The sequence below is a fragment of the Poecilia mexicana genome, unplaced genomic scaffold (assembly GCF_051168715.1).
Source record: "Poecilia mexicana isolate PSO_F unplaced genomic scaffold, ASM5116871v1 ptg000028l_RagTag, whole genome shotgun sequence".
Classification (NCBI taxonomy): Eukaryota; Metazoa; Chordata; class Actinopteri; order Cyprinodontiformes; family Poeciliidae; genus Poecilia; species Poecilia mexicana.
Genome location: NW_028263418.1, coordinates 32,501 through 44,774, shown reverse-complemented (window position 1 = coordinate 44,774; position 12,274 = coordinate 32,501). Strand labels below are relative to the sequence as shown.

Sequence of the window (12,274 nt, the reverse complement as noted above, 5' to 3'; positions counted from 1 at the left end):
ACCCCTGCACGGTTCTCCGGAACCGGGGTACGGTCCCAGGACCTCCGCTGGGCCGGAACTGGTCCTGGAGGACCAGGGGGGAGATATGGAGCTACTTTACCCGGGATCGGGGCACTGGATCCCGGGCGGGGGCTCAGACATTCGGTGGGACCCCTGGGCGTCTCCTTATGGCCAGGGACTTTCAAATGGCACAAGTCCCGTTCCACCAAATGGCTGGACCCTTCCAGCGGATGGCTGAACCCCTACCGGGGACGGGGCAGAGGCCCAGACATTCGGCGGAGCCCCTGGGCGTCTCCTTATGTCTCGTGCCTCTGGTAAGGCAGGAATTTGGCAGCAGCACCTCCTGCTTCCGCATGTCCAGACCCGGACGATGATCCCAGACGTCTACATCACTTGCTATGAGGTCATAAGCGCTATGAGCCAAGGAAACCCGTATGGCTCGAGTAGTCTTGTGGTGGATCTGCTGCGGCGCCCCCCCAGCGACCGGGGTACGATTCCCACAAGCTGCTCAGGCCTTTTCTATCTTTTTGGCCGACCGCAGACATAAGGAGGCGCTTCGGACATAGGGAAGCCTCGACATCCGGACATCCTTTTCAATGGGGCCTCCTTATGTCTCGTGCATCTGGTAAGGCAGCAGCCATTTGGGAGCACCACCCCGTGATTCCGTAGGTCAAGGCCATGTGGCAGCACCACCTCCTGCTTCCGCACGTCCGGACGCTGATGATCCCCTATGTCTACATCACTTGCTATGAGGTCATAAGCGCTATGAGCCAAGGAAACCCACATGGCTCCTGTAGTTTAGCGGTTTAGCCGCCCGGTCTCCGCCCCAGAGACCAGGGTTCGCTTCCCGCTGGCTGCAGAAAGCCTCTTGTTTTTTTATTGTGTTTTAGTTTTTTTTTAATCTTTAGATGAGGTTACAAGTCCTATGAACGTGGTAGACAAACCTGCCTTGATAGCCAGGTGTACAGGAACACCGGCCCCCAGCTGGGAGACCCGGGTTCGATAACGGTCTTGGCTACCGAGGCTTTTGTTTTTGTTTTTTCGGGGGGGGGGGGGATTTAGCTCAAAATGTTGCCAATCACGTGGCTCCGATAGTTTAGGGGTTGATTTTGAGCTCCATTTCAATGATTGTGGTACAGCGAAGAGCGTAACTGCTCCTGTCCTCTTCTTTTTCCGTTCCTGACAGAAAGAGGCACCACGTGGTGCTGCTCAATGGCCGAAATAAGGCAGCACCACGTGGTGCTACTATGTGTCTAAATTACTTGCTACGACGTCATAAGCGCTATGAGCAAAAGGTCACCCGCATGGATCGAGGAGTCTTGTGGTTGAAGGTGCCACGCTTACAATGGATTGGGGCTGCGAAAGGGAGGGAGTATGTGAGAACGTCCGTCTCCGTAGCTCGCTCTGCTTCTCCTTCTCCCCCTCCCTTGTCTTGAGCCGCTAAAGTACAGGATCCACCGAGTCCACCCTTTTCCCGAACCGCTAAATTACAGGATGCAACGAGTGCCTGCGAGAAGCGAAGGGCGCCTTTGGCACCTCTTCCCTCCTGTTGGGGTCGAGAGAAAAATCATGCTCTGCTTCGGGTGATGCGACCGCAAGACTAACCGAGCCCAGAGCACCCGTGGAGGTTCGGGCGGGCGCCCGATAAACCCTAGCCCCGAAAAAGGGGCTCAGACATTCGGTGGAACCCCGGGACGTCTCCTCATGGATGGCTCGTGCCTCTGGTAAGGTAGCCATTTGGGATCATCACCCTATGATTCCGTATGTCCAGATCCGGTTCTACGGAACCGGGACCGCTCAAGGAGGTTCCGTACCCGGGGTTCCGTTACCGGGACCCCGCCTTACCCTGGCCAAAAAACCCCGTGGCTCTGGGACCTCCAGGGAGCTCAACCCTAACCCCACCCCTGATAACCCTAGGTCAAGTCCCCGTTCCACCAAACGGCTGGACCGTTCCAGCAAATGGCCGGAAGCCCTCCCCGGACCCCGGCAGGGGCTCAGACATTCGGTGGGAACCATGGGCGTCTCCTTATGGCCGGGCACTTTAAAATGGCACAAGTCCCGTTCCACCGAATGGCTGGACCCTTCCAGCAAATGGCTGGACCCTCCCCGGGATTCGGACACTCTCAGCCCCGCTACAAGTTGTCAAAAATACCCCTGCACGGTTCTCCGGAACCGGGGGCCGGTCCCAGGACCTCCGCCGGGCCGGCCCCTGTCCTGGAGGACCGGGGGGGGAATTATGGAGCTTCTTTACCCGGGATCGGGGCACCGGAACCCGGGCAGGGGCTCAGACATTCGGTGGAACCCCTGGACGTCTCCTTATGGCTGGGAGATTTAATATGGCACAAGACCCGTTCCACCAAATGGCTGAACCCTTCCAGCAAATGGCTGGACCCTCCCCGGGATTCGGACACTCTCAGCCCCGCTACAAGTTGTCAAAAATACCCCTGCACGGTTCTCCGGAACCGGGGGCCGGTCCCAGGACCTCCGCCGGGCCGTCCCCTGTCCTGGAGGACCGGGGGGGGGAGTTATGGAGCTTCTTTACCCGGGATCGGGGCACCGGAACCCGGGCAGGGGCTCAGACATTCGGTGGAACCCCTGGACGTCTCCTTATGGCTCGTGCCTCTGGTAAGGCAGCCATTTGGGATCATCACCCTATGATTCCGAATGTCAAAAGGCCCTCACACCCAAGACAGACCGCACCGCGGCTCGACAGGTCGAGGCCATTTGGCAGCATGACCTCGTGCTTCCGTATGACTCGCAGACATCCAGCAGCACCCCCTTCTGATCCCTCGTGGCGGGCCTATAGCTCCTCGACCGAAGGCTTCCGGATGGCAAAAGCGCTCCCCTTTTATTCCCGGGACCCTCCCCCACCGGCCCGAACGCCACCCGCCCCCGACCTGAGCTCCAAAACAGTTTTGAGGGGCCCGACACACTCCCAGACATAGGGCAGCACCAACCCATGTCGACTTATGGCAGGGCTCAGACATTCGGTGGGAACCCTGGGCATCTCCTTATGGCCAGGGACTTTAAAATGGCACAAGTCCCGTTCCACCGAATGGCTGAACCCTTCCAGCAAATGGCTGGACCCTCCCCGGGATTCGGACACTCTCAGCCCCGCTACAAGTTGTCAAAAATACCCCTGCACGGTTCTCCGGAACCGGGGGACGGTCCCAGGACCTCCGCCGGGCCGGCCCCCGTCCTGGAGGACCGGGGGGGGGAATTATGGAGCTTCTTTACCCGGGATCGGGGCACCGGAACCCGGGCAGGGGCTCAGACATTCGGTGGAACCCCTGGACGTCTCCTTATGGCTCGTGCCTCTGGTAAGGCAGCCATTTGGGATCATCACCCTATGATTCCGTAGGTCAAAAGGCCCTCACACCCAAGGCAGACCGCACCGCGGCTCGACAGGTCGAGGCCATTTGGCAGCATGACCTCGTGCTTCCGTATGACTCGCAGACATCCGGCAGCACCACCGTAGGGTCCCTCGTGGCAGGCCTACAGCTCCTCGACCGAAGGCTTCCGGATGGCAAAAGCGCTCCCCTTTTATTCCCGGGACCCTCCCCCACCGGCCCAAAGGCCACCCGCCCCCGACCTGAGCTCCAAAAGAGTTTGGAGGGGCCCAAAACACTCCCAGACATAGGGCAGCACCAACCCATGTCGACTTATGGCAGGGCTCAGACATTCGGTGGGAACAATGGGCATCTCCTTATGGCCAGGGACTTTAAAATGGCACAAGACCCGTTCCACCAAATGGCTGAACCCTTCCAGCAAATGGCTGGACCCTCCCCGGGATTCGGACACTCTCAGCCCCGCTACAAGTTGTCAAAAATACCCCTGCACGGTTCTCCGGAACCGGGGGACGGTCCCCGCACCTCCGCCGGGCCGGCCCCCGTCCTGGAACGCCGGGGGGGGGAGTTATGGAGCTTCTTTACCCGGGATCGGGGCACCGGAACCCGGGCAGGGGCTCAGACATTCGGTGGAACACCTGGACGTCTCCTTATGGCTGGGCACTTTGTAGAGAGGGCACAAGTCCCGTTCCACCGAATGGCTGAACCCTTCCAGCAAATGGCTGGAACCCGCCCCCAGCTCGGTGAACCCGGACCCGGGCAGAGGCTCAGACATTCGGTGGAACCCCTGGACGTCTCCTTATGGCTCGTGCCTCTGGTAAGGCAGCCATTTGGGATCATCACCCTATGATTCCGTAGGTCAAAAGGCCCTCACACCCAAGGCAGACCGCACCGCGGCTCGACAGGTCGAGGCCATTTGGCAGCATGACCTCGTGCTTCCGTATGACTCGCAGACATCCGGCAGCACCACCGTAGGGTCCCTCGTGGCAGGCCTACAGCTCCTCGACCGAAGGGTTCCTGATGGCAACAGCGATCCCCTTTTATTCCCGGGACCCTCCCCCACCGGCCCGAACGCAACCCGCCCCGGACCTGAGCTCCAAGAGATTTTTTCAGGGCCCGACACACTCCCAGACATAGGGCAGCACCGACCCATGTCGACTTATGGCGAACCGGTTCTACAGAACCGGGCCGCTCCAGGCGCCGACGGACCCCGGGCTTTCGTAACCGGGAACCCGCCCGACCTACGCTCCGAACCCCGCGTCTCTGGGACCTCCGGGGACCCCGAACCCGACCCTACCGTCCCTTGGGGTTCCCTGTAGTTCTCGCCGCGGTCTGTCTTCAGAGTAACGCCTCCCGCTGGGTCCCTACCTCGGGGGAACCGTCGCCCGACCGCCCGGAGGGCGGCCGGGCGGCGGGACGCCCGCCTGGGCCCCTCCTAGCCGCCCGTGACCTCTGGAGCTTGACCTTTCGGGCCTGCAGGCCCACGACATCCGGCAGCACCACCTTCGGCTCCCTTGTGGCGGCCCTATAGCTCCTCAACCAAAGGCTTCCGGATGGCAAAAGCGCTCCCCTTTTATTCCCGGGACACTCCCCCACCGGCCCATACGCCACCCGCCCCGGACCTGAGCTCCAAGAGATTTTTTCAGGGCCCAAAACACTTGCAGACATAGGGCAGCACCGACCCATGTCGACTTATGGCAAACCGGTTCTACAGAACCGGGCCGCTCCAGGCGCCGACGGACCCCGGGCTTTTGTAACCGGGAACCCGCCCGACCTACGCTCCGAACCCCGCGTCTCTGGGACCTCCGGGGACCCTGAACCCGACCCTACCATCCCTTGGGGTTCCCTGTAGTTCTCGCCGCGGTCTGTCTTCAGAGTAACGCCTCCCGCTGGGTCCCCACCAAAGGGGAACCGTCGCCCGACCGCCCGGAGGGCGGCCGGGCGGCGGGACGCCCGCCTGGGCCCCTCCTAGCCGCCCGTGACCTCTGGAGCTTGACCTTTCGGGCCTGCAGGCCCGCGACATCCGGCAGCACCACCTTCGGCTCCCTCGTGGCGGCCCTATAGCTCCTTAACCAAAGTCTTCCGGATGGCAAAAGCGCTCCCCTTTTATTCCCGGGACCCTCCCCCACCGGCCCAAAGGCCACCCGCCCCGGACCCGAGCTCCAAAAGATTTTTTCAGGGCCCGACACACTCCCAGACATAGGGCAGCACCGACCCATGTCGACTTATGGCTGCAACCGTCAACCCACGAGGTCACGGATCGACCCCCCAACCCGTGCTTCTTCAAATAACCAAATGTCACCCACACCTCCATCCCGTCGCCCGGTCAAAGGGCCGACGGAAACAAGTCAAGGCAGAGTTAAAAACAAAACTTCAGCTAGAGGAACTCGTACACAATTCCTGTGAAAATGAGAGCCGGACTGAAAGCGCTGTTGTACCCTGCCCCCGTCCCTCGCAGACATAGGGCAGCACCACACCATGTCGACTTATGGCTGAAACCACACACCCACGGGGTCACGGATCGACCCCAAACACGTATTTCTTCAAATAACCAAATGTCCCCATGTGGCTAAAGTGCTTCCTCAGGGCAAAGGTGACCCCCCCGCATCGCTTCCGACCCCCCCAGACCTCCATCCCGCATTTGGAAACGCTTTCCCCATTCGCCTGACTCCACGTGTCAGGAATGAGCCCAAACGGCATCACCCCCGAACTCAGAGAAACCCTCTCCACAGTGGAACACAAGGACCCTTCCAAAACCAATACAAGAGCTCCCCCGAGTGTGTCTGCGAGGACACTGCGGGTCCGCCCGAATGGCTAAAACTGATCCCCAAATCCCCATTCATGTGCTGCACCGTGGCCAGGGGGATCGTCATAGACTCTAGGCAGCAGAAACCGCCATGGCGCAGCATATTCAATGACAGGTTAGGCCATCGGGGATCCATTCCTCTAACCCTACCTATGGCGAACGGCCAATGTCCGCGGTTGGCGCTGCCCTGCCTCCGCTGACGCTGCCAGGGCGTACGTGAGCGCTGCCCTGCCTCCGCTGACGCTGCCAGGGCGTACGTGAGCGCTGCCCTGCCTCCGCTGACGCTGCCAGGGCGTACGTGAGCGCTGCCCTGCCTCCGCTGACGCTGCCAGGGCGTACGTGAGCGCTGCCCTGCCTCCGCTGACGCTGCCAGGGCGTACGTGAGCGCTGCCCTGCCTCCGCTGACGCTGCCAGGGCGTACGTGAGCGCTGCCCTGCCTCCGCTGACGCTGCCAGGGCGTACGTGAGCGCTGCCCTGCCTCCGCTGACGCTGCCAGGGCGTACGTGAGCGCTGCCCTGCCTCCGCTGACGCTGCCAGGGCGTACGTGAGCGCTGCCCTGCCTCCGCTGACGCTGCCAGGGCGTACGTGAGCGCTGCCCTGCCTCCGCTGACGCTGCCAGGGCGTACGTGAGCGCTGCCCTGCCTCCGCTGACGCTGCCAGGGCGTACGTGAGCGCTGCCCTGCCTCCGCTGACGCTGCCAGGGCGCTGATTAGCCGGAGGGCACCGGCTGCGCCCCGCCAATTGGCCTCAATAGGCTGCACCTGCTGCGCCCCGCCGTTCCCCTGCAGCTAATTGGCCTCAATAGGCTGCACCTGCTCATTCCAGCCCCGGCAGCCGGACAGAGACGCTTCTGCTGGAGGTTTTGAGCACCGGGGAAGCTTCCAGATGCCAAACCATCGACCCTACAGACGCTGCCCCATCTGCCGCAGTAAGTTTGCCCAGCTGCCGAAGCATTTAGAGCGAGTTCACCGCGTTTTGAACCAGGCGGAGCGGAAAATCCTGCTGGCTTTTGCCCACGGGCGAGTCAACGTCCGGGGAATGGACTGCCCTGTCCGGGGCTGCACCTACAGAGGTCCCAGGGTCGACCGCCACCTCTCCGCCGGTCACGGGGAGCTGGAGGTCGAGACGATAAGGGGGCACCTCCGCAGCCTTCACTGGAGGGCCACCATCCACGCTCTCTCCGTACTGAGGTCCACGGAGCCCACGCCACGGCTGGCTTCCGAGCTGGACCTGCCGGACCAGCAGCAACCAGCCCCAGACTCTCCTGGGGAGGACGGAGACGTGTCCTCCTCTTCTCCGGGGACCGCCCTGGAGCCTCTTTCCGGTAGGGATTCTCCGCCTCGCTCCCACAGACCTGGTTCTCTGCCCGCATCGCCGCCCCCTGGTTCCAACGCCTCTTCTCCTCCTCCTCCTCCTGGCTCCACGGCCAGCCCTCCTCCTCCTCCTCCTCCTGGTCCTGGTGGTCCTGGTTCCGACCCCGGCTCTCCCCCTCCTGGTCCTGCTTCCAACGCTGGCTCTCCTGCCCCTGCCGGGACGCGGCCAGAGGCGGAGACGAGCGACTCTGACCCTCCGGCCGGCTCCAGCAGCACCAGGGCGGTCCGAGGGCTTGCCCTGCTCCCCTTCGCACCGCTAGTGTTCCCCGCTGCCGTGGAGAGCTACTTGGAGGAGTACCACACGCACCTCCGTGGGGCCCTGCCCACCCCGCAGCACTGCATGAACGCGCGCTCCAAGCTGGGCCGGATCCGGAGCCTTCTCTCCTTCGTGGCCCGGGGGAAACCTCTCAACGCCACCTGGGCGTTCATGCATGACCTGGAGAAGATCCACGCCTTCCCACAAGCCCTGAAGGACAGGAGGAGAGCCATAACAACAGTCAAGGTCTACCTGGTGAACTTCTCGCAGTTCATGGACTACTTCTCCGAGACCCCGCCGAGGGGCTGCAGGCTGACCAAGAGACAGATCAGGGGGGTGAGCAGGGCGGTCAGAGCGGACCTCCAGCAGATCGTGACCGAGGTAACCCTCCACCAGATCTCCGTGAAGCGCTCCAAGGCCAAGAGGTCCATCAGCAGGAAGCAGCTGCGGAGGTGCAAGAGCCTGGCCACGGCCACCATCCCTGTGCTCCTCGGGAAGCTGGAGGCGGCACCCTCGAACGTCCAGCTCCGCCACAGGCTCTACGGCTACCTGGCCTGCTACCTGTCTGCTGTCTACGGCCACCGGCCTGGGGTGCTGACCAACATGACTGTGGGGGAGCTCCAGGAGGCGATGGAGGATGCTGAGGAAGGATCTCCAGGCTTTGTGATCAATGTAAGTGGATCTACGAGAACCAGGGGCATGGAGCTCCGGGCAGAGAACCAGGCGCACTGAGCTCCATGCTCCTGGAGCTCATCTCATCTCATCCCTTCTCAGGTGAGGAACCACAAGACCAACAGGGCCTTCGGGGCGGCCCAGCTGTTCCTGACCCACGCCGAGTTCAGCTGGTTCGTCCGGTGGCTCTCCGTCCGGAACACGCTGAACCCACCGTGCCGGTTCCTCCTCTTCAGCAGCAACCAGAAGCGGATCGCCAAGCTGACGCGGTTCTCCCAGTGTGCCTGGACGGAGATGGGGCTTCCAGGCCGGCCGACCATGACTGATTTCCGCAGCGCAGTGGCCACACACGTGGGTAGCACATTTCTCCGGTCGGAGGGGGGGGGGGGAAAGAAAAAACCACCAGGTTTTTTAATACATTTTTATTCTGTTTTTCAGGCAAGGGATGCACACAGCAGCGAGGTCAGGGGACAGCTTGCCCGGGTGATGTGCCACGACACCAGGACCGCGGACAGGTTCTACGCCAACCAGCTCACGGCGGAACAACTGGCGGACATCCGGAGCAAGTTTGACCGGGCCACAGCGCCACAATCTTCCTCTCCAGGCTCCGGGGAAGCCAGCCCACCACTCCCCCCCCGGCAAGGTGACTCCTCTTCGGACCTGGCCTCCTCCACCACCCCTGGGGACTCGGAGAGAGAGACGGAGGAAAACAATTAAAAATGTTCAATAAAGATGTTAAATGTGAAACAACCGCATCTCTTTAATTACCTGGGCTGGGGAGGGAGGGTAGGTTGGGGTAGCTCCAGGCCCTGACCTCCAGGAAGAGAACCAGGCATGGAGCTGCAGGCCCTGACCTCCAGGAAGAGAACCAGGCATGGAGCTGCAGGCCCTGACCTCCAGGAAGAGAACCAGGCATGGAGCTGCAGGCCCTGACCTCCAGGAAGAGAACCAGGCATGGAGCTGCAGGCCCTGACCTCCAGGAAGAGAACCAGGCATGGAGCTGCAGGCCCTGACCTCCAGGCAGAGAACCAGGCATGGAGCTGCAGGCCCTGACCTCCAGGAAGAGAACCAGGCATGGAGCTGCAGGCCCTGACCTCCAGGAAGAGAACCAGGCATGGAGCTGCAGGCCCTGACCTCCAGGAAGAGAACCAGGCATGGAGCTGCAGGCCCTGACCTCCAGGAAGAGAACCAGGCCTGGAGCTGCAGGCCCTGACCTCCAGGCAGAGAACCAGGCATGGAGCTGCAGGCCTTGACCTCCAGGCAGAGAACCAGGCCTGGAGCTGCAGGCCTTGACCTCCAGGCAGAGAACCAGGCCTGGAGCTGCAGGCCTTGACCTCCAGGAAGAGAACCAGGCCTGGAGCTGCAGGCCCTGACCTCCAGGCAGAGAACCAGGCCTGGAGCTGCAGGCCTTGACCTCCAGGCAGAGAACCAGGCCTGGAGCTGCAGGCCTTGACCTCCAGGCAGAGAACCAGGCCTGGAGCTGCAGGCCTTGACCTCCAGGCAGAGAACCAGGCCTGGAGCTGCAGGCCCTGACCTCCAGGCAGAGAACCAGGCCTGGAGCTAAAGGCCTTGACCTCCAGGCAGAGAACCAGGCCTGGAGCTGCAGGCCTTGACCTCCAGGCAGAGAACCAGGCCTGGAGCTGCAGGCCTTGACCTCCAGGAAGAGAACCAGGCCTGGAGCTGCAGGCCCTGACCTCCAGGCAGAGAACCAGGCCTGGAGCTGCAGGCCTTGACCTCCAGGCAGAGAACCAGGCCTGGAGCTGCAGGCCTTGACCTCCAGGCAGAGAACCAGGCCTGGAGCTGCAGGCCTTGACCTCCAGGCAGAGAACCAGGCCTGGAGCTGCAGGCCTTGACCTCCAGGCAGAGAACCAGGCCTGGAGCTGCAGGCCTTGACCTCCAGGCAGAGAACCAGGCCTGGAGCTGCAGGCCCTGACCTCCAGGCAGAGAACCAGGCCTGGAGCTGCAGGCCCTGACCTCCAGGCAGAGAACCAGGCCTGGAGCTGCAGGCCTTGACCTCCAGGCAGAGAACCAGGCCTGGAGCTGCAGGCCTTGACCTCCAGGCAGAGAACCAGGCCTGGAGCTGCAGGCCTTGACCTCCAGGAAGAGAACCAGGCCTGGAGCTGCAGGCCTTGACCTCCAGGCAGAGAACCAGGCCTGGAGCTGCAGGCCTTGACCTCCAGGCAGAGAACCAGGCCTGGAGCTAAAGGCCCTGACCTCCAGGCAGAGAACCAGGCCTGGAGCTGCAGGCCTTGACCTCCAGGCAGAGAACCAGGCCTGGAGCTGCAGGCCCTGACCTCCAGGCAGAGAACCAGGCCTGGAGCTAAAGGCCTTGACCTCCAGGCAGAGAACCAGGCCTGGAGCTGCAGGCCTTGACCTCCAGGCAGAGAACCAGGCCTGGAGCTGCAGGCCTTGACCTCCAGGAAGAGAACCAGGCCTGGAGCTGCAGGCCCTGACCTCCAGGCAGAGAACCAGGCCTGGAGCTGCAGGCCTTGACCTCCAGGCAGAGAACCAGGCCTGGAGCTGCAGGCCTTGACCTCCAGGAAGAGAACCAGGCCTGGAGCTGCAGGCCTTGACCTCCAGGCAGAGAACCAGGCCTGGAGCTGCAGGCCCTGACCTCCAGGCAGAGAACCAGGCCTGGAGCTGCAGGCCTTGACCTCCAGGCAGAGAACCAGGCCTGGAGCTGCAGGCCCTGACCTCCAGGCAGAGAACCAGGCCTGGAGCTAAAGGCCTTGACCTCCAGGCAGAGAACCAGGCCTGGAGCTGCAGGCAGGCACACCCAGAACACTTACCCACATCCAGGCTTTGCTCCGGGGAGAGAAACAGACAGTCAGACCCATCCAGAGAACCAGGCTCTCCACACTCACCTGTGCACCCACACTTAAGCACCCCTCCTCGGACTACACCCTCCAGCACGCAGGCCCTGGAGGTTCGTGCCCCTGGTAAGGCAAGAGGGGGGGGGGCTGAGGCCTTGGGCTCACCAGGGAGGGGTTCTCCTCCCCGGCCACATCCCCCAGACAGCCCCCTCTCTGTCCCTGGTTGGGACTTAGAACTTTTTCAGACATGCACTGAGAACCAGGCCCACAGGCCCAACACGTTTACCCACACTTAAGCACCCCTCCCCGGCCACATCCCCCAGACAGCCCCCTCTCTGTCCCTGGTTGGGACTTAGAACTTTTTCAGACATGCACTGAGAACCAGGCCCACAGGCCCAACACGTTTACCCACACTTAAGCACCCCTCCCCGGCCACATCCCCCAGACAGCCCCCTCTCTGTCCCTGGTTGGGACTTAGAACTTTTTCAGACATGCACTGAGAACCAGGCCCACAGGCCCAACACGTTTACCCACACTTAAGCACCCCTCCCCGGCCACATCCCCCAGACAGCCCCCTCTCTGTCCCTGGTTGGGACTTAGAACTTTTTCAGACATGCACTGAGAACCAGGCCCACAGGCCCAACACGTTTACCCACACTTAAGCACCCCTCCCCGGCCACATCCCCCAGACAGCCCCCTCTCTGTCCCTGGTTGGGACTTAGAACTTTTTCAGACATGCACTGAGAACCAGGCCCACAGGCCCAACACGTTTACCCACACTTAAGCACCCCTCCCCGGCCACATCCCCCAGACAGCCCCCTCTCTGTCCCTGGTTGGGACTTAGAACTTTTTCAGACATGCACTGAGAACCAGGCCCACAGGCCCAACACGTTTACCCACACTTAAGCACCCCTCCCCGGCCACATCCCCCAGACAGCCCCCTCTCTGTCCCTGGTTGGGACTTAGAACTTTTTTAGACATGCACTGAGAACCAGGCCGACCAGGCC

General features: G+C 62.1%; 1 protein-coding gene across 1 annotated transcript; it reads left to right on the top strand.

The window, feature by feature from the left end:
* The first annotated feature begins 6,790 nt into the window (after nt 1-6,790).
* LOC148152430 (uncharacterized) lies at nt 6,791-9,204 on the top strand. Its single transcript, XM_088003596.1, has 3 exons — nt 6,791-8,454; nt 8,557-8,805; nt 8,893-9,204. The coding sequence occupies exons 1-3, from the start codon at nt 7,039-7,041 to the stop codon at nt 9,169-9,171; spliced, it is 1,944 nt and encodes a 647-aa protein (XP_087859722.1). The 5' UTR covers nt 6,791-7,038; the 3' UTR covers nt 9,172-9,204.
* Nucleotides 9,205-12,274: the final 3,070 nt, after the last annotated feature.

Bases quoted from the DNA above. Each gene is read 5' to 3' on its own strand.
- LOC148152430 (XM_088003596.1), top strand. From the start codon at position 7,039: ATGCCAAACCATCGACCCTACAGACGCTGCCCCATCTGCCGCAGTAAG. The intron at 8,455-8,556 runs GTAAGTGGATCT...ATCCCTTCTCAG, and splicing joins CTCCAGGCTTTGTGATCAAT to GTGAGGAACCACAAGACCAA. The intron at 8,806-8,892 runs GTGGGTAGCACA...TCTGTTTTTCAG, and splicing joins GCAGCGCAGTGGCCACACAC to GCAAGGGATGCACACAGCAG.